At 39.8% G+C, this 26,450-nt stretch overlaps 1 protein-coding gene and 1 long non-coding RNA gene across 3 annotated transcripts in view; both read left to right on the top strand.

Moving 5' to 3' along the window:
- Positions 1–7,482: 7,482 nt before the first annotated feature.
- Positions 7,483–22,956, top strand: LOC117076736. The gene is made up of 3 exons (XR_004434459.1): positions 7,483–7,493; positions 17,632–17,698; positions 22,879–22,956. It is a non-coding gene; the product is annotated as an uncharacterized LOC117076736 (long non-coding RNA).
- A 595-nt stretch (positions 22,957–23,551) lies between these two features.
- ABCD3 (ATP binding cassette subfamily D member 3) overlaps positions 23,552–26,450 on the top strand; it is a 101,766-nt gene continuing 98,867 nt past the window's right edge. The window contains exon 1 of one of the 2 annotated variants that reach the window (XM_033200562.1): positions 23,552–24,039. In XM_033200562.1, the coding sequence (XP_033056453.1) occupies positions 23,930–24,039 (110 nt within the window). In that variant the 5' untranslated portion in view covers positions 23,552–23,929. Of the gene's footprint in view, positions 24,040–24,366; positions 24,732–26,450 lie in introns of those variants that run through there. The other variant, XM_033200563.1, reaches the window with a different exon arrangement.

Below are 26,450 nucleotides of genomic sequence, written 5' to 3'. Positions count from 1 at the left end.
ATAGCATGCTTAGCACAATCTCTGACACATAATATATATTCAGTACATACTTATTTAGAAAGAGAAAGAGTAAAGTGGAAGAGAAAGAGGAGGAGAAAGGAGGAAAGACAGAGAGAGAGAGAAGGAGGAAGATCCGAAAGAGATTGAAAGAAGACTGTGGGCTGGGCATGGTAGCTCACCCCTGTAATCCCAGCACTTTGGGAGGCTGAGGCAAGTGAATCACCTGAAGTCAGAAGTTCAAGATCAGCCTGGTCAACATGGTGAAACCCTGTCTCTACTAAAAATACAAAAATTAGCCAGGTGTGGTGGTGCATGCCTGTAATCTCAGCTACCTGGGAGGCTGAGGCAGGAGAATCACTTGAACCTGAGAATCACTTGAACCTGCTGAGAGATGGAGGTTGCAGTGAGCTGAGATCATGCCACTGCACTCCAGCCCGGGCAACAGAGTGAGACTCCATCTCAAAAAAACAAAGAGCAGAGAAGAAAGAAAGAAGATTGCAATTGAAGACACACACACACAAAGTCAAATTCAGTTGAATATATATATTCAGTAAGAATAGTTTAAGTTTCAGAAAGAAGGGTATATCCAGGTTGGCATTATTTTAATCAACCAGGAGACCTATTATAGCATTTATATCTGACAGAGATCTTTCCAATACAATTGATCCTATAAAGTTATAAGGCCAATGTGGCAGGGAAATTAGCCCTGCAGCCTGAACCTGGTGCAGAGCCTTTTCTTGCTCTGGACACCACTCAAAACTGAATGCCTTGTGTGTCACTTGCTTACAGGGTCAGAGAAGGATGCTCAAATATGGTGTAGGTTGCCTCTGAAATGCAAAGAGTTATTTTCTTTGTGATGGAAGATGCCAGGTGTAACAACTTGTTTTTAACTTTTGGAGCAGTTATTTTAATATGCCTCAACCACTGGACCCACAGAAACTTCACTGGTGTTTCAGACCTTTAAACTTTGTCAGAATTTTTCGTCTGTTCTTTAGCATACATGTAATTGACAAGGGCAACTTACAGTGCTTGCTTCTTACTGCTCACCAGGCACAATTAGCATAATGTAACCAGCGTAATGGACTGGTATGATAATCTGTGGGACAGTAATATTATCATTCTCTGGATTCTATTATGACAGAATAGGAGAGTTGACATAGCCTTGAAATAAAACAATGATGGTGTTCCTTGTAAAAGTAAACTGTTTCTGATTACCTTTGCTAATAAAAATGGAGAAAAAGCATTTTCCATGTCAGTATCTGCGCACCAGGTGCCAGACTGCAAATGACATCATCACCTATTTAAGCTAGAAAAAAATCCACATTCATATTCCAAGGCCAGTTTGGCTTTTGCCACCAGCCCAATGGACAAGTTAAATGGGAAAATGTAGCCATTGACAGATTTTTATTAAGGGGGAGTCTGGTTCCCTCAGAGAGCAGAGAAGAAAATGCTTGTGCTGACAAGGAATGTTCAGGGGACATGAGGATTCAAAGTTCTAAGCCCCACCTCTTTTGCTCAAATGTCTCCACCATGTGTCTTAGGTTCCTACTCCTTTCCTGTTGATGTTGTAACTTAGTACAAGAGACCTAAAGTGTTGTGCATTTTATTGACACTGCAGTCCAGCCAAAACAGTTCCATTCGGAGAGTGTTAGACTGAAGATCAAAAGGACCCTTCAACTCTGCAGTGTTTCCAGTCAGGCTCTGTGTTTAATTTTCAATCATGTCTGTCTTGTATCTATAGGACCTAAGAGATTCTTTTAAACATGCAATAGACACTTTCTGATTTCCCACCAATGCCTGTGTCTGGCATTCAGTGCTTACATTTGTCCTTTTCTTTATATATGCTCTCCAGTGTGATGAGACATCCCAGGCCATGCAATCTTTGTGCTTACTATTACCTTAGCCACTAAATGCCTTGGGTATCCTCCTGAATCTTGCTTTTATTCCACATTCTATTCCATAGTCTGATTAATGTTCGTCTCAATACTCCCCCTAGCAAGAGGGTTATCCATATGTTCTGTTTCCTAGAGCCATCCTACTCCCTTTTTAATTGCTTTATCAGTCAGGAGCCTGGCAAGAAAGAGAACCATGAAAGGGGGCAATTAATGAAAGTGCTGTTCACAGACATGTGACAAGATATAGGAAAACTAGAAGAGATAGTGGAATTCCACGGGGCTAGCAACAGCAGGAGGCCATTACCATTTCCAAACTGGAAAAGTCAGGAAAGGGAGCGATTACTGAAACCAGTGAGAGCTGTAGTAGTAGAAGGGGACTTCCCAGCAGGAACTGTGGCCTTTGGCATAGGAATGCATAAATTATCACCAGTCAAGGAGACAATCGGGGAATAAGTCCATCAGCTTTTTTCTGTCCTCCAATTTTCCAGTCTCTTACCAGTGCTTCCCATTGGCCGAACCCAACTGCAGACTTGGTTAATGCTATTGATAAAGGTCAGGATCTTGGGACACAATGCAGAGGGCCAAAGAGATGGCAATTGGATCTGAAAGAGCAAATAAAAATAGTTGGTGCAAAAGTAATTGCTGTTTTTGCCATTAAAATTAATTCTGCAGGTGTATGCGGTTACCTGTAGTGATTCCATTTCCATTTCCTCTATGAGACTACAGTGTGAGTGTGTGTGTGTGTGCATGTGTGTGTGTGAGAGAGAGACAAAGAGACAGACAGAGAGACAGAAAGAGAGAGAAAGACACACACACAGACAGAGAGACAGGGAGACAGACAGAGAGAAACACTTTCATGTTTTTGTCTCCATGGCTATTTTCTTGTTTCCTCCGATCTTTAAACCTGGAAACCAGTCCTAGCAGCATTGAAAATGGATCTCAGATTTTTGAAGCAAATGCTAAACTCTCTCACATTATTTCTGCGTATCCTTTCCTTCTTGGTTGTTGTGTCTGCTCAACTTTAGACTCTGTACTGTGGTTAAGAACTCAAACAATAGATTCCAATAGAACCCTAGATTCCAATCCTGTTTCCTCAATTACTAGCTGTGTGAGCTTGGGCAAGTTCCTTAATGTCTCTTAGCTTCAGTTTCCCCAGTTTTAAAGGGGATAATAATAGTGTCTATCTCATAGGGCTATTGTGGGAACAAAGTGAGATACACCACTATAAACAGAAGCTGGGATTATCATTCATTTTTCCCCCTTCGCCTCTTGGACCTGACAACAAAATCTCACTTACTGAACTTTAACATTCATCATTCACTAGGACTCAGACTACTGTTACTCTCAGGAGCTTCCAGCAAACACTTCATCCAACCTCATTTTCTAGGACCCCCTGCAGGGGTCACCATCAAGTCAGTGCCCACGCAGTGATATAGGAAGCTCATCTTCATCTCCTTTCCTCTCGTCTGCCTCTCGTTCTACAAACTGTTCCTAATGTGAATGGAAGTGTGTGTGTGTGTGTGTGTGTGGTGTGTGTGTGTGTGTTTATAGAACAATTTTACATAAATTCTTCTTAATTTTATAGTCACATAAATATAACGTTAAACATTTCTACCTCTGAAAAATACCTGAAATCATATTGAGTTACTTTGTACTAATGTTAATGTTTTCCTTTGAGCCCATGGGCCTGGATGGGAATGAAATGGTTTCCTGGCCTGGAACCACATGATCTCTGGAGGTTCATTTAAAGATATGAAAAGCAAGCTAAATGGCAAAGTAATTAGTTCTAGTCTCATGTGATTTGCAGGCTATTTTCCTAGGTTTTGCTGATAGGCCTGTGATGTTGTATTTCAAGAAAAAAGTGTGTATTCATCTATATTTCTTTATATTTAATTTTTTTTTTAGGATTTGTCTACTTATGCTAGTTTCTTACCGGATTTCAGGATGCAAAAATAAAGCTCTTGATTAGACACTATTTTTTATTGTGGCACTGAAGACATTTTATCATAACCTTTTTATAAACTTGCTATTTTGAAACAATTTTAGCTATTACTATATAGACAAGTTGCAGATAGTACAGAGCATCCTTGTATACCTTCAATCCAGCTTCCCCTAATGTCGCCATTGTATCCAAGTATGGCACATTTATCAACCCAAGAAATCAACATTGGTACAGCACTACTAACTAGCCACAGACTTCATTTCAATTTCCCCAGCTTTTCCACTTACGCTTTTTTTCTGCTCCAGGATCCAGTGGGATCCTACATTGCACTCAGCCACTGTGACTCCTCAGCCTCCTCCAATCTGTCATGGTTTCTCAGTCTTTCCTTGTTGTTCATGAACTTGACACTTTTGAAGAGTACTGGTCAGGTATTTTGTAGAATATCCCTTGATTTGAGTGTATCTGATATTTCTTCATGATTAGACTGGAGTTATGGACTTTTGTGGGGAATGCTATGGAGATGAATGAAGTACTGGTCTCATTGCCTCATATCGAGGACACATGATATCAACATGTGCTCATCAATTTATTCCTGGTGTTTTTAACCTTGATCACTTGGCTAATGTGGTGTGTGCCAGGTTTCTTTACTATAAAATTACTATTTTTTCTTTCCATATTCTATTCATTAGAAACAAGTTACTAACTTCAATTAACACTCAAGAGCTCGGTAAATAAATTACACTGCCTGGAGGGAGGAATATCAAAGAATTTTTGGACATTAAAATTACCACAGCGTTTGATATATATTTTGGGGAAGATACTTTGAGGCTATGCTACTATTCTGTTTCTCTTTAAAATTTTGCCCAGTAATTTTAGCATTCATCCCTGAGTCTTAACCACAATAATTATTACTGAGATGTTCAAATTTTTTTTTTATTATTGCACTCATTCCATCTACATTTATTTTTTGGAATGCTGGAATTTTTCTGTGAGAAAGAGTTTTTTTCTTTGCCCCATTTATTTATTCAATCATAATTTTTATCAGTGTAGACTAATGAATTTTTATTTTATTCTTTGTGTTATAATCCAATGCTATCATTACTAATTTTGTTTCAAAATTGTTCCAGGTATGGCAAATGAAAGTTCTTTTTATTTCTACATCATCTATCAATCAATCAACATGAGTTCCTACTGCTATCTTTGACCCTATTCTAGCACCACAGGGTTCATTCTAGCCGTCCTTCTCCTGCTGATTTGTAACTCCTTTTTTCTGACAGTGGGAAATATGACTTCTGTTATCTACAATTTATTTACTTCCGTGTTCAACCCTAGTATACCTATAAAATAATATCAGAATCATGAACCAGAATCAGAATTGCTAACCTGTATTCTTGTCTGAAACGTAAGTAGAATACACTGATTTTATTCAGTTCTTTTTGACTGTAGTCTAACAGTTTTCAGTAAAAACACTGTTTTCCAAAATTACTTAGGTCAGCTCCACCCCCACCCCATGCGGTTGTGGTATACAGTTACATTTATTTCTCATAGTCCACATTCCATCTTGGGATTCCTGGTAGCCTGATATATTTTTTAAAACTTAGACATAGGCCGGGCGCAGTGGCTCACACATGTAATTCCATCCCTTTGGGAGGCTGAGGAGGGCAAATCATGAGGTCAGGAGTTGGAGACCAGCCTGGCCAATATGGTAAAACCCTGTCTCTACTAAAAATGCAAAAAAATTAACTGGGCATAGTGGCGGGCACCTGTTATTCCAGCTCCTCAGGAGGCTGAGGCAGGAGAATCACTTGAACCCAGGAGGCCAAGGTTGCAGTGAGCCGAGATTGCGCCACTGTACTCCAGCCCGGCGACAGAGTGACAGAGTGAGACTCTGTCTCAAAAAAAAAAAAAAAAAATTCCTGGATATAGTAAATTTCACTCATTGGTAGTATGTAGTTGTACTCACACGTAGTAGCACGCGGTTCGGTAGGTTTTACAAAATGCACTAAGTCATGTGCTCACCACCATGGTATCATGCAGAACAGGACCATCACCCTAAAACTCCCTCCTACAGCCCTTTGGAGTGAATTCCTTCACCCTGCCCAACACCTTACAATAACATTTTCAAACCAGAAAGGAGATTAGCAGTCAACTTCTTCAAAAGTGTTATATTTTATGACTTTTTAGAATTTTTTAAATGTATAAAAGTAATGCACCCACATTTTTGGTTAACGGTGTAATCTGAACTGTGTAATCTGAAAAATGACTCTCCCTCAGTGGTGCTTGCATGTGTGAGTATGTAAGGGCTTTGTCTACTATCTCCATTGTAAGTCCTTGCCCAGCCCAGTCTTGAACCTCTAAATTGGAAATCTCTCAGTAGCCAATGATTCCAATCCGCATTCCCAGAGGTAACTAGTATTGACCCTTTTATTTCACACATGAGAAAGTTGAGAGCCAAAGATTAAAATTACACAGTCATTTATGAGAAAAATTGAGGTGGAACTCAGACTCATGACTCCAAGCCCATGGTTCTTTCTACTTCCTGGTGTTTTTGTTCAAGAGCGTGTGCTCAGATCAATCTGCAACCCAAATATGGCTGGGTGTGGCATGGATAATGTGTAAAAACAAAACAAAACAAAAACCAAACACATATCACTTTTGACCTCAGATGCTGCAGTGCTGCAGTTAGAGGGGAAAGGCATTTGTATATCTGGGGGAGGACTCCATCCAGATAATACTTACTTTCCATGTTATGACATGGAGAGCTGTGAAATAAAACCTTCCCACTCTGGCTGCAGCAGCGATTTAGTAGGGATTTGTAGAGAAACTTGCAGACAGAAGGTCATAGCATCTGGAGGCTGAGGTGGTTGGATCACTTGAACCCAGGAGTGGGAGGTTCCTAGGTGCCACTACACTCTAGCTTTGGCTACAGAGCAAGACCCTGTCTCAAAGATTTTCTTATGGAAGTTCTTGTTTTGCAAAGATTTGATCAGTTGTAAATAGATGCACAATATCCTAGAACAATAAAAAAGTCACTGAGGCTGGGCGTGGTGGCTCATGCCTGTAACCACGGAACTTTGAGAGGACAAGGCGGGCAGATCACCTGAGGTCAGGAGTTCAAGACCAGCCTGGCCAACATAGTGGAAACCCCGTCTCTACTAAAAATGCAAAAATGAGTCCAGTGTGGTGGTGGGTGCCTGCAACCTCAGCTACTCGGGAGGCTGAGGCAGGAGAATTGCTTGAATCCAGGAAGCGGAGGTTGTAGTGACCCAAGATCACGCCACTGCACTCTAACCTGAGCAAGAGTGAGACTCTGTCTCAAAAAAAAAAAAAAAAAGAAAAGTCATCAATAAAATATGTGTCTTTGAAATTGAACCTTGAGGAACTGAAGAGAATGAGAACCTCTGGAATTTGTATATTAGCTGTGGTGACAGGAAGCACCCTCCTCTCTAGACCAGTGTGGCACTCTGAGGCAAAGAGAACAGGAGAACAACAGTGTCCGCCTGACATAAGAGGTGGAGCTGCCACAGCATTGGGAAACGACATCACCCTCGTGCCTCCCCGCTGAAGGATTCACCAGCACCTAGAGAAAGAGGAGCTGCAGCTCACTGTCAAACTATAGTGTGATGATAGCTGAGAATCCTTGAAATATGGCACAGGTATGTAAATTACATTATTACCACTGTGCAGTTTCATATTTCTGAGCTGCTATGATTTGAATGTCCCTTCTAAAATTCAGGTTGAAACTTAATTCCTAGTGTGGTAGTATTGAGAAGTAGAGCCTTTAAAGGTGATTGGATCGATCATGAGGGCACTGCTCTCTTGAATGATTAATCTGTTCATGGATTCAGGGATTAATGTGTTAATGGATTATCAGGGGAGGAGAACTGGTGGCTTTATAAGAAGAGGAAGAGAGACCTGAGCTAGTCCGTGAGTACGCTCAGTCCTCTTGCTATGTGATACCCTGTGCTACCTCGGGACTCTTCAGAGTCCCCACCAGCAAGAAAGCTCTCACTAGATGTCTTCCTTTGACTTTAGAATTCCCAGCCTCCAGAATGTAAGAAATAAATTATGTTTCTTATAAATTACCCAGTTTCAGGTATTCTGTTATAAGCAGCAGAAAACAGATTAAGGACATGAACTAATCATTTTATTGCTTGAGTAAAATGAATTATTTCATATACTGTTTAAGAGAGATACCCAAGCCTGGTTGAACCTGCTAGCATGTATAGTCGTAGCCCTGGTGCCCAGCGTGGGCAGACCAGGACAACATTCCCAATACGGAATAGTGCCCAAACATGCCCCAGTCCTACAGGAATGTGCCACTCCTTATATATATGAAACAAAATCTCCAATCGGCAAAATCTAGAAATCTTTCCAAGTATAACAACAGAGGCATCTTTCTGAGTTACATACTGGTTAGTTGTGTTTTGAAATTAACTGTAAATCCCACAGGGCATTCTTAACTATTCTAAAGGTTGCTTGAGAGACATTTGAGATAAATTATTTTCCTTCTATTTTTCAGATACCTTAGGTCTTCTTAAGATATTTTTTCTTTCATATTTTTAGATACTTCAGGTCCTTCTCAGGACATAAGTTTACAAGTAAATGGTCTTAACACTGGAACAAATTCCAAGGATGTTTAAGTAGATGCAATTCTATCCATGTGAATTTATCTTTAAGAGCTTTCTTTTTAAAAAATGATTAGCTTGTTTGCTCATTCATTCATTCATTCATTTCATTGGGGTTATGATTTACATGCTATAAAAGGCACAGGTCTTAAGTATTCAGTTTGATGAGTTTTGACATTTGTAAATACCCATAAAACCACCACCCCAAAGAAAATATAGAACATTTTTGTCACCGAAGGAATTTCCTCCATGCCGCCTTCTAGGGGATTTTACCCCACTCCCACATGCAACCACTTTCTTTTATCATACATTGATTCTGCCTATTCTTGCACTTTGTATTCATTGAATCAAGTAGTGTGTGTCTGCCTATCTGTCTTCTTTCACTCAGTTTTTGTAAGATTCATTCATGTTGCTGTACTTTTCAGCAGTTCTTCCTTTTTATTGCTGAGTAAGGTTTCATTGTCTGGATATACCACAATCTGTTTACCCATTCTTTTGTTGATGGACACTGAGTGTGTTTCCAGTTCTAGGATGTTATGAATAAGGCTGTTATGGGTATTCTTTAATACGTCTTTAAATTTTCTATTTTTTAAAGAAATATTTTTGTTTTGAAATAATTTCTAATTTATCAAAAGTTACAAAGCTTAAAATGGCACAAACACTCATGTGCCCTTTATTCAGATTTGCCAATTATAAATGTTTAACCTTTGCTTTATCATTTATGTGTGTGCTCTTTTTATATATGTGTGTGTGTTTCCTCAGGGCCATTTGAAGCCTCTTTAATCCTAAGAAGTTGAGTGTATATATCCTTAGAATATGAATGTTCTCTAATATAATCACAGTATAGTTAGCAATTTCAGCAAATGTAACGTTGATATAAAACTCTAACATACCAATAGTATTCCAATTTTGTTGGTTATTGACCCAATAATGTCCTCTAGTTTGTCATTTGCCTTTTGATTTTGCTTACGCTTTTTGGCATGCCAAAGTTTAGACATCTTTAATAATTATGTTTATCAATTTTTTCTTTTAGTGCATTTGAATTTTTAGTAATAGAAAACCTTTTCTGATATCTAGGTTACAGAGGTATTTACCCATGCTTTCTTGTTGTACTTGTGTAATTTTATTTTCCACATTTATATCTCTGATCCATGTGGAGTTTATTCCTGTGTATGGTCTGAGAAAGGAATTTAACTTTTTTTCTAATGGTTATGCAGCGAACTCAACACCATTTATTTAAAAAAAAAAACAAATAAACAATTATATTTGCCTGAGTGAGAAGGGATATTATCTTTATTATATAGTAAATTTTTATATGCACTTGACTCCATTTCTAGATTTTCCATTCTGTTGATCTGTCTATTCATGTACTAGCTCCCCACTGTTTTAATGATAAAGTCTTTATAGTATTTTGTTTTGTTTTGTTTTTTACAGTCCGGTGGGTTTTTTGTTGTGGTGGTTGTTGTTGTTGTTTTACACTTACTATGCCATGAATTCATAGGGAATAGGTTCCAGCAGCTCAGGCTCCTTTCCAGTTTTTCTCACAAAGTTTCTCCGGGTGAAACAGACTGGTGCTTCAGTTGAATCCAGATATCTTTCTCTTTGGCTTCCTTCTTTTTCTGATCATTTTCCTTCTTGGGTTTCAGCAAGCTACCTCAGCTCTTAGAGTACATGATGTGCTCAGTATGCACACTGATTCTCTTGATAAGAATCTTGCCCTTAACTTATTGGTTTACAACAATGCCAACAACTTCCTGAGAACTTCATAGACTTCCAGTTAGGGCATGGTAACACTTGTGCCACATTCCTTTTTGAGCAAGTGCCCATTTCATTGATGTTTATGATATCACTTTTCTGATAGACTTGCATTTGCATATGTGTGGCCAAAGGAGCAATGCCGTGTTTTCTAAAAAGCCTGAAGAACATGTATTGGGTGCCTCTCCTCTTTCCCTTTGTGTTCATCATCTTGGTGAATGACTGGAAGATGGTGGTTCCAGACAAAAGGTTATAGTATGTTTCACTATCTAGTGGGGCTATACCCTTCCTTTTCGGTTGCTCTTTGATGTTTATTTTCCCCTGTAAACTTTAGGATGAACTTGTCTGCCTTCATAAAACAAAAAAAAAAACAAAAAAAAACCTCATAGGATTTTTTTCCCCTAAAATTGCGTTAAGCTTATAAATTAGCTTAGGGAGAACTGATATACTGATGATATTGAAACATCCTTTTGTTTTTGTTTTTGAGATGGAGTTTTGTTCTCGTTGCCCAGGTTGGAGTGCAATGGCCTGATCTCAGCTCACTGAAACCTCCGCCTCCCAGGTTCAAGGGATTCTCCTGCCTCAGCCTCCCGAGTAGCTGGAATCATACCACCACACCCGGCTAATTTTGTACTTTTAGTAGAGACGGAGTTTCTCCATGTTGGTTAGGCTGGTCTCGAACTCCTGACCTCAGGTGATCCACCTGCCTCGGCCTCCCAAAGTGCTGGGATTACCGAGTACACGGGGTGTCTTTCTATTCGCTCAAGTCTACTTTTCTGTGTTTCAGGAATGTTTTATAATTTTCTTCATATAGATTTTGAACATTTTTTGTAAGTTTATTTTATATTTTTATAAACATTTTATATTTTTGTTTCTGTTATAATGGGGCTTTCTCAACCATTATATCTTATAACTGGTTGTGATTTGTGTATGTGAATATTATCCAGCTCATCAGGAACACCAGGCTAGACTAAAAACTGAGGAACTCTGGATCCCGAGTTTGTTTTTGGTAGTCATTTTACAATCATTTCATTCCTGCTCCTAAAGCGATGGTCAGCTAACTATAGCCTGTGGACCAAATCTGGCCTACCTTCTGTTTTTGTGTGGCCTGTAAGCTAAGAATGGCTTTTACATTTTTAAATGGTCAATAAAACAACAACAAACAAAAAAATAATATTTCATGACATGTGAAAACTATAGGGAATTCGAATTTCAGAGTCCATAAATAAAGTGTTATTAGAAAACAGCAATGCCAATTCATTTATACTGTCATCTTTGGCTGTTTTCATGATACAATGGCAGAGCCAAATAGTGGTGGCTGAGGTTCTCCGGCCCATGAAGCCTGAAATATTTATTACTTGGCCCTTTGCCGAAAAAACTAACAGAACTTTTCCTGTAGGAACTCACTCTCTAAGAGATGCAAAAGTTAAGTAAATAAACCAGTACAATACAGAGCTGTCATTTCTGTTATAGATGAGCAAAGAAGATTTTATTTTGACTTGAGGGTAGAGAAAGTTAGAGAAAACATAACAGAAAGCATTCACTGAGCCAAGTCTTGAAAGACAATACACACCAGGATCAGAGTGGGAGATTAGGTTATTAGAATCAGAATGCAAGGCTGCTGTGGTGGCTCATGCCTGTCATTCCAGCACTTTGAGAGGCCAAGGTGGGGGGATCACTTGAGGTCAGGAGTTCGAGACCAGCTTGGCCAACATGGTGAAACCCCATCTCTACTAAAAAAATACAAAAAAAAAAAAAAATTAGCTGGGCATAGTGGTGGGTGCCTGTAATCCCAGCTACTAGGGAGGCTTAGGCAGGAGAATTGCTTGAACTTGGGAGGCAGAGGTTGCAGTGAGCCAAGATTGCGCCACTGCACTCTAGCCTGGGTGACAGAGCAAGACTCCATCTCAAAAAACACACAAACAAAAAAATCAGAATGCAAAGAATGGGCAGAGCCTGACATACGGAGACGATAAATCATCCATATGGCTGGATGAGCAGAAGAGCTAGGGTAGGACCACACCAAGAAAAGCATACTCTCACGCTAAGAAGTTTGGATTTTATTCTTAATGTGATGGAGAGTAGCTGAAGAATTTTAGATGAGAGACTGACATGATCATACTTGTGTATTATAAAAGGAGCTTTGATTGCAATGAAAGACAAGGATGGAGGAACTTAAGTCTGGAATCAGGCAGAGAACACAAGGCTTTCTCCTATGTTAAACTGCAACAAGACCCTGATAAAGTCGGCTACCACATTCATGTTGTTGTACACTCCGATGCTATTTATTTTCCTTATACTAATTCTACCCTTATGAATCTGTTCCTTTTTATAACTTCTAAGGCATTTTTGCCTATGGTCCTTTTTATACTGAATTGTATATCACCTGGGGGGTGGTAGGAGGGGAGGAAGTGGGAAAGGTTAATGGGTATAAAAAAATAGAAAGAATGAATAAGATCTAGTATTTGCTAGCACAACAGGGTGATTATAGTCAAAAATAATTTAATTGTGCATTTGAAAATAACTAAAAGGGTACAACTGGATTGTTTGTAAACACAAAGGATAAATGCTTGTGATGATGAATACCACATTTACCCTGAAGTGATTATTATGAATTACATGCTTGTATCAAAATATCTCACATAACCCATAAATATATACACTTACTATATACCCACAAAAGTTAAAAATTAAAATAAAAAGTCATTTTTTAAACTGTTTTGTTTTTCAGTCTTTTCTCCCTAATAAGATTGATCACTGATAGATCATTGATACATTTTATAACATAGGCAATTGAGACAATATAGTATGAATTAATTTAGACCCACATTGTATTATAACCCAATTTACATTTTTCTGATCCTGAAATGTATCATTACCATATAGTTATATCGGTAAAACTTTACTTATTACAACTTTTAAAAATTACACAAACAGAAATAATAAAGACTCCATTGGTTTTTCATAGCTTTTTATTTTAGAACTTTCTGGCATCATTGCGGTGTTTCCGACACATCAGATTTTAGCAATTTTCCACTCTGGTGGGTAGCACATAGTGGTACAGAATCCAGAATCAGATAGTGGCCAGTTGAGACAGGAGGACAGTGGGGAGCAGCATCTTAGCCTGGGCATGGTATTATGTAAAGTTCTATTTCTGAGAAGGAGACTTGATAAGGCTCAGCAAAGTATCCAATCACAGCTGGGTTCAAGGCAATACTTTGGTCCTAAAATGGGAACGGTGCTACTGAAATTAATAACCAGTCAGACTAAGCTTTATCAAGCTCTAGGAGCTGTGTCTGGTTGATTGGATATACAGATGGACTCCATATACATATGGATGGCTGAGCACTGAGTTGCTGAATAGGACAACACTGTATAGTGGCTACAATTTGCTTTATAACTGCAAAGTTTTACAAATGAATGAACTGAGCATGCAAGTGTGGCACACAGTGGGCAAGAGAACCAAAATTAATATAAATATAAAAGTAAATGCATGTCATCAGAAACTTGCCTCCTTGTAACTCCCTAGCTCGGAAGTTTCACTCTCTTACAGGTTTCTATAGTACTTTGATTACAGATCCAGCACAACTTTTATTACAGTGGCCCTTTTGGTTATTATTATTTTGGTATGTAGATTATTCATTTCAAGAGGGTAGGACTTTTATTTACTTTTGGATTCCTTTTAGGTGGGCTCTCAATCCACAAGTAGCAGGATAATTTCTTGAAATATTGGTTTTATATTCTCTCTCTAAAATTCTCCCCTTCTCTTTTCCCATTCAGAGAAAGGCCTGTGCTTCTTTTTGCCTTCACTGGGGTTGGTAGGTGGCTTCCTGACTTTTGATCATCAAAGCTTAAACTGAAACTGAGGTTCATGGAAACTAAAAAGAGCCTGACAGAGGCTGGAGGAGAGAGGGGTTCTTTAGCTGAATGGTGCACAGGTCAGCTGAATGCGTAAGTCTGAAGATCTCAGCCTCACCCCAAAACTTCATACCCCTTTCATGACATAGAAGGAACCATGAAGGCTGGGTCAATGACACTTCAGTCACAGCTAGTACAGACAGATGATTAATAAATGGAACGGTCTCCATAATGCCCTAGAGACGTATGAGACCCCAGAACGTTGTCATAATTCTTAAAGTGGAAAAGCCTGAGAAGGTTGGGTTTTTTGTTTCATATTTAAATTTCATTTTAAAATGTAATTGGTTCAACAAACGTTGTTGGGACAGCTGGATATCCACATACCAAAGAGTGACATTGGGTACTTACCTCACACCATATGCAAATATTGATACAAAAGGGATCAAAGACTTAAATGAAAGAGGCAAAACTACAAAACTAAGAAGAAAACCTAGGGGATACATCTTCATGATCCTGGATTTGGCAATAGATTCCCAAGTATGACACCAAAAGCATAAGAAACAAATAGATAAATTGGACTCTATCAAAACGTAAAACTTTTTCATATTAAAGGACACTATTAAGACAGCAAAAAGACAAACTACGGAATGGGAGAAAATACATGCAAATTATATATCTGATAAGGGTTTAGTATCCAGAATATATAAAGAATTTTTACAACTCAACAACAAAAAGACAATCAACTCTATAAAAGGGCAAAAGAATTGAATAGACATTTCTCCAAAGATACACAAATGGCCAACAAGCACATGAAAAATGCTCAAAATAATTAGTCATTAGGGAAATGAAAATCAAAACCACAATGAGACACCACTTCACTTTACACCAATTAGGATGCCTATAATAATAGTAATAAATGAAAAATAACAAGTGTTGGCAAGGATGTGGGGATATTAGAACCTTTATTCATTGCTGGTGGAAGGTAAAATGGTTGAGCTGCTGTGGAAGGGTTTGGCAGTTCCTCAAAACGTTAAACATAAAATTTTTAAAGTTTAAACTAAAAAGTTAAACACAGAATTACCATATGACCTAGCAATTCTGCTCCTAGTTGTATACCCCCCCATACATGTACCTTCATGTTCATTGTAGAATTATTCAAATAACCAAAAGGTAGAAACAACCCAAATGTGCATCAACTGATGAACAGATATAAAATGTGATGTTTCCATACAATGAAATTATTCATCCATACAAAAGAATGAAGTATAGTACTAATAAACGCTATAACATAGATTAACCTCGAAAACTTTGTGCTAAATGAAAGAAGCCAGACACAAAAGGACACATATTGTATAATTCCACTTATGTGAAATATCCAGAATAGGTAAATCCATAGAGATGAAAGCTGATTGATGGTTGCCAGGGACTACGGTGAGAGTAAGAAGGGGACTGACTGCTTAATGGGTACAGGGTTTTCTTGTTCATGATGAAAGTGTTTTAAAACTAGGTAGGAGTGGGAGTTGCCCCACATTGTAAATGTACTGAATACTGCCAAACTGTTCACTTTAAAATAGCTCATTTAGTTATGTGAATGTCACCTCATTAAAAAAAGTTTTTTGATGTAATAGGTAATATATTCACATGGTTAAAAACTTAAAAGGTACAAATTTATTCAGTGAAGTCTTCCCACCCCTTACTGCTACTCACTTAGTTACCCTTCTTGCAGTCAAGTGACATTATCAATGTCATGAGTATTTTTCCAAAGACATTTTATGCATCTATAAGCAAATAAGTATCTATTACTTTCCCCCCCAGCTCCTTTTACAAACGGTGATAAAACGTTGCATATTCTTCTGCAACTGGCTTTTTTCTGCTTAATATTATATTTGAAAATCCTATCAGTTCATATAAAATTGCTTCATTCTTTTAATGAGTGTATAATATTCCATTGTATTTGCTTATCCAGACCTCCACTGATGGACATTTAGAAAAGTTCCCAATTCTTTGCTCTTACAAAGATGCATTATACTACGACATTTCACTTATGTGAGAATACATCTGCAGAGTCAATTCCCTGAAGTGGAATTCTGGGTCAGAAGGTACATTCATTTGTAACTATTTTAAAGCTATTGCCCAGTTGTTCTTCTGGAGTTCATATTTATTTACCTGCCTCTCAGAACTAGTAATCAAAAATTACAGTGTTACCAAACTTTGGGGTCTTTGCCAATCTGGCGGATAAAAATAGATTTTTAGTGTAGTTTTAGTTTATATCTCTATGATGAGAATAATCTTTTCATATGCTTAAGAGCCATTTTAATTTTTTTATTGTGTGAGTTGTATCATATTCTCTGCTCATTTTTAAAATTTAGCTTTTGGCCTTTTTCCTACTAATTTTAAGGTACTTTTAGAAAAGTTAACCACTTATCTATAAAAATAAGTGCAGTTTTCCCTTACAGTTTTCTTTCTACCCTGTTTACAGGTTGTTTGTAACCATGAAAAAAATATACTTAAGTTGTGAAATTTATTTATTTATTTTTTCTATGGTTTCTGGATTTTAATACCTAGAAAGGTCTTCCCCATGCCAAGATTATAAGATAAATATATCATAAAAAAATTCTTCCATCTTTTCTTCTAATATTTTTATGGTATCTTTTTTTCCTTTTAAAAAATTCATTCTTTGAGCGATTTTGAATGTATCCTTTTTATTTTATTTGGAGTACAAGGTGTGTGTTCAATTTTTTTTTTTTCAGATTATGTAGGATTAAAGAAAAATAAGATTTGCCTCTTTCCCTTATGATGGTTACTGCAATTTAAATAAACACTATGGGAACTCTGGCAGAAGCCTAAGCAGGATGCAATGCGGACACAGTTGGGAGGAAAAGGGAACACAGAAGAGGCTTCACTGAGGAATTCATCTCTAATACTGGCAGTCTCAATTAACATTCCTATACCCTCCTGAAAACTCCTTTTATCCTGATTCTGTGATCCACATGCCTCTGGGTTCCAGTATTATTATTATTATTATTATTATTATTGGGATGGAGTCTTGCTCTGTCACCCAGGCTGGAGCGCGGTGGCGCAATCTCAGCTCATCAAGCTTCTCCTGCCTTGCCTCCCAAGTAGCTGGGATTACAGGTGCAGGTCACCACGCCCAGCTAATTTTTGTAGTTTTACCAGAGACAGGGTTTTGCTATGGTGACCGAGCTGGTCTTGAACTCCTGGCCTCAAGTGATCCACCTGCCTCAGCCTCCCAAAGTGCTGGGATTACAGGCCTGAGCCGCTGCGCCCAGACGCCATGTTATCTCTTTCATTGTTCTCACTCTTCTTCTAGCTTCTTTTCCTTCCTGCATTCCTCCAATGTAGACATTTTGGAGGCTTATATCCCACTTCTCACCTGCCCATTATTCTTTTTAAATTTTTTTTTCATTTCTAAGACTCCATCTATTTTGTATATGGAAGACCTCTATATCTACATATATATTTTTTAAATCTTTATTTGAAACTCATCATATTTGGAATTTATTTATTTGATTAACGTCTGTTTCCCTTTTAGGTTGTTCCAGGCAAGGACTATTCTGTTTTCCTTATCACTGGCCCTAGTTCCTGGCACATGGTAAGCTGTTAATTAATATTTTCTGTTGAATAAATATTTAGCAGTGATCTTTCTCCTCAGCACTAGAATTTAATTTTCTGGTTACCTTTGAGGCATCCACGGGGCATTCCTCTTAGCACCTCAACATCAATTTCTTCAGGCCAACACACATTTTCCGAACACTTGCTATGTACCCACACTGTGTCAGGGCCCAGGGATATACCTACCCCAAAGAAACAAAAAGTACAATTGTGTGGCATATGTGTTTTTAATTGTTATGACCTAATTCAACAGTTTGGGGTAAAAATCACATGGTATTTATTTTTCCAATTAGTTGTCCAGTTTTGGTCTTTATTAGGAGATCTTTATTAGGAAATTTTGAGGTTGCCTCTCTCACTTAATTTACTAAAAACTGTTGGAGCTATCCAGCCCAAAGAAGTCAGACTTGTTTCCAGACAAAAGAGTGAACTGAAGCTTCCAAGTAGTCTGTTGAGGAGGTTTGAAGCTACCAAAAACCTTTAGCCATTAGCCGGTGTTGGCATTGCAAGTTGGCTCTCCTCAATCCCAAGTCTTTTTGCTCCCCTGCTGTTCTGGGAAAGGGCGGTATAGGCAAAGTGACCCCCACATGTCAAAGGAGCCAAGAAACTGAAGAAGGAGGCAGACAAATCCAGTTTATCAGCATAAGGTGATTTATTTGGGGGAGTTTACAAAGAAAAGTGTGGTCTGGCGGCCACAGGTCGATAGGACAGGTAGATCTCTGCATTGCAACTTTCCAGATCCAGGGCTTAATATCTTGGGGAAAGTATATGTGCTCTGGAAGGAATATGTAAATGGCCATGGGTGTCGTGGTCTGTGATTTTTGCAACAGTATCAGTATTTGTTTTGGGGGGAACTTATAATGAATAGTTGTTCTTACATAAAGAGTGGTATGTCAACTAGACATTTTGAAGGCATTCCTGGACTTGGGATTAGTGAGAAGTTACATGGTGGATTAACTTTTAAAGTCAAGTCACTTTTGGCCCCATACCTTAATATCCTGGCTGCATAAGTTGCAGAGCGGCTGGAAAGCTTTGACTCCCAAGCTTTCCCTATGCTTGGACATCGTTCTCAAAAAACATGGGTAGTTCCTAGGTAACTGAATTGAGATGGCCTTCAAGGCTTAGCCATGTACTGTGCAAGAACCAGCTCTCCCTGTGGCCATCAGGCCTAGATTTTCCATTCCTTCTGAAGAGTTCCTCTTTGGGACCCTGAGCTAGTGAGACAGGACTATCTGAGTCTATCAGAAAGTCTAGCAATGGTGAACCTCAAAAAGGAAGAGGTTGAGATCTCAATCTCTTTCCTCCCAGGAGGCTCTCTTGTGCAAACTTCCCCAATGCCAGCTTGGGCTAACTAGGGCTATTTGAAGAAACAGCCTTGTCAGGATGTCCTTTCCTTGGTGCAGTTGGGTACCTGTTCTCCTTCCATTTCTAATCAGTAAAAGGGGCTTTTCAAGTGACTATTTTCTAAGCAAAGATGATTTGTTCTCAGTTGCTTGAGGTATTTACCTTCCCAGAGAAATGATTGGCAGTTCTCTAAAAAAAATTTAAGATCTGCCTCCCAAGACACCCTACTTCATATTAATAGAATTATATATGAAACAGTAGTAGTACAAAGAAGATAATAATTAACTTGGCAATGGGGTGAAGGGGTTGGGGGGACTGTTCAGAGATGACTGTTCAGAGTAGGAGACCATGAACGCTTCGTTTTAAAGGATAAACTGAGTTGAACGTGAGGATGTTAGGGTAGGAAGGGATTCAGGTAGAAGGAATAGGATATTCAAGAGAAGACTACAGAAGTGAATAGCAGGCATCTATCTCCTGGGGTAGGGGTAGAATATATCTGTAGAGGGGAGGAGTGCCAAGATAGGAGTTAGAGAGGTAGGCAGAGCTTGTATCATCACTGGGTTTGTGTGAGATGCTAAGGCTATTGCAGTTTATCTTGGTGATGAGAAACTAGTAAGGAATTTGTTTGCATCTCATTACCTTTCCTGATAAGCACGTACCATTTCCGTGTCTCTGACCTTGGGTAAATAGTATCATCCTCTTAGACACTCAGTCAGGCAATATCAGAATCAATGTAAACGTTTTCTTCCCATGAATTAATTATTTCACCTATTCCCATTTTATGTGAATTCACAAAGTCCTTTTCTTCCTATGTGATCTGTGCTGCCCTGACTCAGGTGGTCACTACCTTTTACCTAGACTATTTCATGTGTGCAAACTGGTCCCTCTGCTTCATGGTTCCTCCTTCAACCCGCTCTACACACTGCCACTAGCGTGATCTTTCTTAAATAAATTCTGAGGTCACTACCCTCTCCCCAAACCTGCAATAATACTCCTTTCTATCTGTGGAATAAAAATCCTACCTGGTTAGCTTGGTGTTTCAGACCCTTCATAAATTGACTTCAGTTAAACGTTTCAAACTTTTCTCTCATTTCACATGCCTCCCTCAGCCTCCATCCACATCAGACTTAATCACATTCCTCAATCTGCTTTGGTCTCTGCATCTTTGCTCCTGTTGTATCTTCTTCTGAACCCTCTTTTTTTCCATCTGTTTTTCAAGGTTTGGTTCAAATCACACTGGCTGCATAATAAATTACCCCCAAATTTAGTGACTTAATACAATAAACACATTACCTTCCAGTTTCCATGAGTCAGGAATTTAGCAGCATCTTGGCTGAGCTGTCTGGCTTGAGATTACTCATGAGGTTACAGTCATCTGAAGGCTTGACTGAGGATGGAGGATCTGCTTCCAAGATGGCCCACTTCCATGGCTGGCAAGCTGGTCTGGCTCCTGGTGGGAGGCCTCAATTCCTCTCCAGGGCACTTTGAGTGCTCTCTGTGGCAGCTGGCTTCCCCAAGAGCAAGCAATCCAAGAGACCAAGGCAGAAGCCACAGTGCCTTTTATAATCTGGCCTTTGAAGTCACATAGCATCACCTTCATTATACTCTTTTGATCACAAAACTCAGCTCTGATGTGAGGGAAATTCCATGAGGGCATCAATATTAGGACACCATGATCACCAGGGACAATCTTGGAGGCTGGCTAACGCAACATTTCTTCCAGAGGCTTTCTAGATTCACTAACTTCCTATGCCCTGCCTCCCTGTTCTCAATAGCTCAAATTCTTTAAAAATCAGAACCCATCAAATCACATTTTCTGTTTTTCTTATTTAATATTATGAAGTGTGAACTTGGAAAATTGCATTGTTAATTATCAAAGGACATAGTGCCGAGGAATTTTGTTCTTTGAAATCCTGTTAGAAAGTTTGTTGTTCTGAGATTCTACCAGTGAGAACAGAACATCCCTTTTTTGCTTGACAGATTTGAACTCTTTGAGTCACTTTGACTTACAGAGGCAGTCTCAATTTCCAGTGCAGACGTTCAGATGAGAGATTTTCAGAAATGATATTCTACATTAATCTTAAATGTGTGTTTCTAAGAACTGAAATCTTGAATCTGCTTCTCAGTCCAGTTTTGATATTACATACAGATCTGATTTGCTTTAAGCCTATCAAGTACTGCTTTATTTACATTTTACCTAAACTCCTTTCTTCTCTAAATACTATAATGACTCCTTATTTCTTCCTTTTTTTTTTTTTTGAGACATGGCCACATTTCCTCTGCTGTATAGTGTCTTTTGCTGTAGCAAATTAATAAACTTACTGGGTTACAGATTTAGTCCTGGTGATTTTTGTTAGTTGGGCTTTATCAATAGCTAAAATTATTTGAGCTCAAGTAACTCATGTAATTTTTTAGCATCTCCCATGCTTCTTGAACAAGGGCACATTTTAGAATGTTTTGTCAATGGGTCATTTCTATCTTTCCTCTGAAGGTTTTGAGATCTATTTTCTAGACTGTTTTAGACTAATCTTGCTTGTACTTCCTTCATTGTTACAAACTCTAAGATGATACCGTTACTTTCTCACGAGGTTCCCAACTCTTTTCTAGCACTTTGCAATTTATTACTGAATTAGTAATTTCCTCTTTTGTCCTCCTGAGTGACTCCTTTGGTCCTTTAGAATTTAGCTACAGAATCATCTTTGCCAGGCCTTGAGCCTTAATTGAAAGCTTTAGACAAAACTAAATATTTTTGTGTTTGTGTTCCCATAGCACCTTGTTCATATCTCTAATACAGTACTTACCACATTTATACTTGTTTTTTTTACATGTTTTTCTTCTCTAACAGCCTCTGGAGAATATGATCTCCATGATCTGTTCATCTTTGTGGTATCTGTGCCAGGCATACCCAATTACGTAAACTATGTGAGGTCGTTGGGACTCACAACACAATACTCCAAAATGGAGGCCTCAGTAGCAAAAGTTCTTCTCTGCCCTACTCTGGCACTCCTGTCTCTCAGTCCCGTATTTCCCCAGGCTAGCCACAAATATTAGGATCCCTACTCCTCAAGGCAAGATGTAGAAACCAGAACCTCTATCCCCTAAAGCCTGCCATAAAAGCCTAAACATGTTTTGCTAATTTTCCCTCCACCTTTTTCTGTAAAATCTGGCCATAAAGAAATGATCTGACCTGCCTTGTTTGACTGTAGGCCATAAGAGCTCCATTCCATTCCTGCCCCATACCCAGAAGGAAGGAATGGTGCTCAGACGGGCAAGAAGAATCTGGACGGGCCTTGCTGGGTGTCCCCACTCAGTCTATTAGCATTGGATTATACCATTTCTGTCCAATCACATTTCTACATAGCTGTTCATACTTTGTTGAACCTAAACACAAAAATGGACAATTTTCCACTTATCTTTGGGTCACCATTCTGAACGCTCCCATGTATACACGTTAAATTTGTATGCCTTTTCTCCTATTAATTTTTTCTTCTATTAATCTGCCCATGTCAGTGATTTTCAGTGAACTTTCAGAGGGCCAAGACCCTTGGCCCCTCCAGGTAATGAAAATGTTCACATGATAAATAGTGAATTAGTAGGAGCTTCACTTTTGCATAGTTTAGAATTCCCTGTTGAGCACCTCTACACGCCTGCCATTATTGTACCTCGTCTTTGTGATCCTCATAACCTGTATTAGGCAACGGCTCATTTATATTGAGAAAACACCTAGGGCACAGCACCACTACTTTGTAGGCTACTTTAATATGTATGTGCATTACGCGAGGTTTTATGAGCTTATTTTCTGACACTCTTGCTTTTTTCCCTCCAGTTTCCTCGGCTGAAAACAGCGATTCACTGTTACTGTGTACATGCTAGGCTCAATGCTGGGGATAACAATTCCTGCATCATAGGGCCAGACAGGAGAAGAATGTTGTAATCTGCAAAAGCCCTTCTGATTCTGGGAGTGAGGCCAGCATTAATACAACGCACGATTGTTACTTCTGAATGTCCCTTTGCAAAGAACAGTGTTTCTCAAACTTTTTTTCTGACCAGATCTGCATAAATACATTTTACATCGCCGCTGGCGAGGCATACGTGTAAAACACTGAAATCAAAATTTCTGCAAACAAATCCTTTACTTCCTTTACTACGTGATGTACTGTGAAACTTTTCTATTTTGCGCTATTCTCAATTTTAGGGTGGTGATCCCGATCTACCAAACCGATTTCACAATGCGCTAGAGATTATAACCCGCGGCTTGGAAAACACCGTCTTGGAAAAAGCTCTTTGATCTGTGTCATTCTCCTCACATCTCCCTACGTTGCGGAGTTCCGATTGTTTGGTTTCGTCCTAATAATCACTGTGCTGTGTTTTCCCTACACGCTGTGTGACGGGGCCGCCCGCCTCCTTCCTGGGCTCCTTTAAGAGGGTGGTAACGGTCCATCACCGCGGGAGTGGAGAGGCAGGGCCCACTAGGTCCTCGGTGCAGGCCGGGCCCGCTCATCCACTTCCTGTGAAAGCCCGGGTGTGTGCGCGAAGAGTGGGAGAGTAGGGGTGAGGGAGGGACAGCACTGACGCCTCGCAGGGCTGAGTAGCAACAGCGCCTCCGCGCCGCCTTTCCGGAGACCCCCCGAGGGGGTCCGCGCGTGCGCAGAGCGCGTCCCGGGAATTGTTCCTCCCTCGGAGGCTGCCGAGCGCGCTCCCGCCGAGCCAAAGTACAAAGTGGGCTCCAGAGCGCGGGCGGCGCGGCGGCGCGCTCCAGGGGGCGGTCCTGCGCGGCCGGCCCCGCCCTCTGCTCGCCTCCCAGTCTCCTCCGCGCTTCCCGCACTAAGGTATCCGCCGCCGCTCCCCTCCGCCGGCTGTCTTGTACCGGCAGTGCCATGGCGGCCTTCAGCAAGTACTTGACGGCGCGAAACTCCTCGCTGGCTGGTGCCGCGTTCCTGCTGCTCTGCCTGCTCCACAAGCGGCGCCGCGCCCTCGGCCTGCACGGGTAAGAACGCCCGTAGCCGAGCCGCCTTCCCGGGCCCTAGCGGTCGCTCCCCGCGCGGCTCCCTCCCCGCCCGGCGGACAGGTCCCTTTGCCCGACGGGGTAAGGCGGAGAGAGGGCCGACTGCGACTGCCATGGGGCTCCAATGTGAGGGTGTCCGCGAGTCCCCGCCGCGACAGCATAGATCCCAGCCGGCCTGTCCGGTGACCTCGCTCCACCCCGGGAGTGCGAATTCTGCGCCCGCGGGCGAACCGGCGTCCAACCAACCCCCAGGGAGCAGCCTCCATTTGGGGGTGGGAGGGGGACGCGGTGTGTCCCCCACCCCCTCTCTACATCACTCCCTTCTGTATCAACTTTCTGGGTGTGTTCTGGTTTTGCCATCTCATCTCCAGACAGACCGTGAAGGATTTGTTTTGGGGACGTGGATGTGTGATTGAGGATGGGGATTGGATTCGCCAGGCTGGAGGCTGGTGTTTAAGTCACTTGGACGAGGTTTGGCTCCATTCCCGAGTAACTGCTGTTGAAAGTCGCGAGGGTGGCTCCTGTGAAACTATTCCCGGTCCACTTGGCAAGATTGCCATCCAAAGTGGTGACCCCTTGGAGTCGGTGAACCCTTTGGTCGGTGAACGCTCTGGCATTTCATCCGGAAAGGCTGGATCGGGTCTGTCGGACTTAGAGAGCTCTGTAGGTGAAAGGTGAGAGTGTGTTTTAGGTGAGGATCAAGCTCCTTTTTAATGACACTCCACTGCTTCCACCGCGAGAGAATTTCAGTACTTAAATTTAACTTTGGGAGGCTATCAGATCAGAGAAAGGAAAAAAGAGCTGAATTACGGTTGTGACATACAGGTATGTATGCCACATACGTACAATTTTTATTTGCTGGACAAGTGAATGAGAAAAGGCTACTTCCCAAGCGTTCTTGCCAGTCATTGAATATTTCGTATTAAATCTTGACATACTATTTTCATGAATTTTATTTTATTCATTCCTCTGAGCAGGTACTGTTGCCTCCCATGTTTGATTTGCCTACAATATCTAATTAGTAGTAAAATTTGCACTAAAACACTGACAAGTAGACTTCTAGTTTATAGTACCCTTTCCATTAAATTCTTTCTAGCCGCCTTCTGTTTTTATCTTACTAGAGTCTGAAGTGATGATCTTTCTTTTCCTTCCTAAATCCATTTAACAGAGTTGAAAATGATTTGCAGCATAGTCTGGGCAATACAGCGCTTACTCATTTTTCTTCTATTCAGTTTGCTTTTAAAAGGATTAATTTGGGAAAGTATAAAGCAAGTTTTTCTGTTGGTTTGTATAAACTCCCAGTTGCAAATAGAAGTTACCTGTTACCTGGGAACATGCCGGTAGAAAGAAGATGTTAGGTCCTTTAACTTGAATTCTGTTTTTGCAAAGAAGTGTTTCAGGGCATAGAACAAGTGTTTTACTATGTAGGAGGGGACTGGAGGACGGCCCTGCCAGTTCTGGATTACTTTTATAATTTTTTAAAAAGAAACTTCTTTACTGAAGTATCACATATTTATATGTATATGTGATATAGTATCACATACATGTCACATACATGTAGTACACATAAGTGTAGAGCTTGAAGAATTTTTACAAGTAGAACACACCGGTGTAATCAGCACCCAGATCAAGAAACAGAACATTATTAGCACCCCAGAAATTCTCCTCATGCCCCCATCCAGTCACAGTCCACCTAACTACTAAACCAGTTTATAAGACCATAAATAATTGGTAAGGGAAATTTTGAACATAATCTAATGGGAAATAGTAGTGATAGAAGTCAAATAATATAATAGAATTTGTCTTGTTAAATAATTTTAGCTGCTCATTTGCCATTGTAAATGCCTAAAAAAACCTTTTTTTTTTTTTTTTGAGAAATGTTATGAGCTTTTGTGGGGATTAAATTATTTAGCAGGAGATGTACTGAACAAAAGATTATTATTAGTCTTTTGCATTGGGATGAGTGGGGAAAACCTCTATTTTACACATTATTTTGTTGGAGGAGATTGCAAATTCTGAGCAGAGAATTGTGAAGTTTAAATTGTTGAGATGAAATGATTGAACTATTTTGAAACCATTAAAAATGGTATTGAGTGTATTTTTGTAGATATTATACTTCCAGAATCTTATGAATATCTTTCAGTCACCACCTTTGGTATCACAGTTTGAAGATTAGAGGATTCTAACTTTATATTTCACTGGCCTTTTGAATACCTTTGGCAACAGAACTAATTAATTTTAATATCTGGTGCTTAATTAAGGAAACTGTGGCTACTTGGCCTTTTTTTGTCTATGTTGTTAATACTAGGTTGGTTTTAGAATATATATTCCCTAAAATTGGACAGATAATAGAGCTAGTAAAAATCACTTTAAAAGTTACAGTGTAACATTGT

Source organism: Trachypithecus francoisi, unplaced genomic scaffold (assembly GCF_009764315.1).
Source record: "Trachypithecus francoisi isolate TF-2019V2 unplaced genomic scaffold, Tfra_2.0 Lachesis_group5, whole genome shotgun sequence".
Lineage (NCBI taxonomy): Eukaryota > Metazoa > Chordata > Mammalia > Primates > Cercopithecidae > Trachypithecus > Trachypithecus francoisi.
This window is presented reverse-complemented; position numbering and strand designations above follow the sequence as displayed.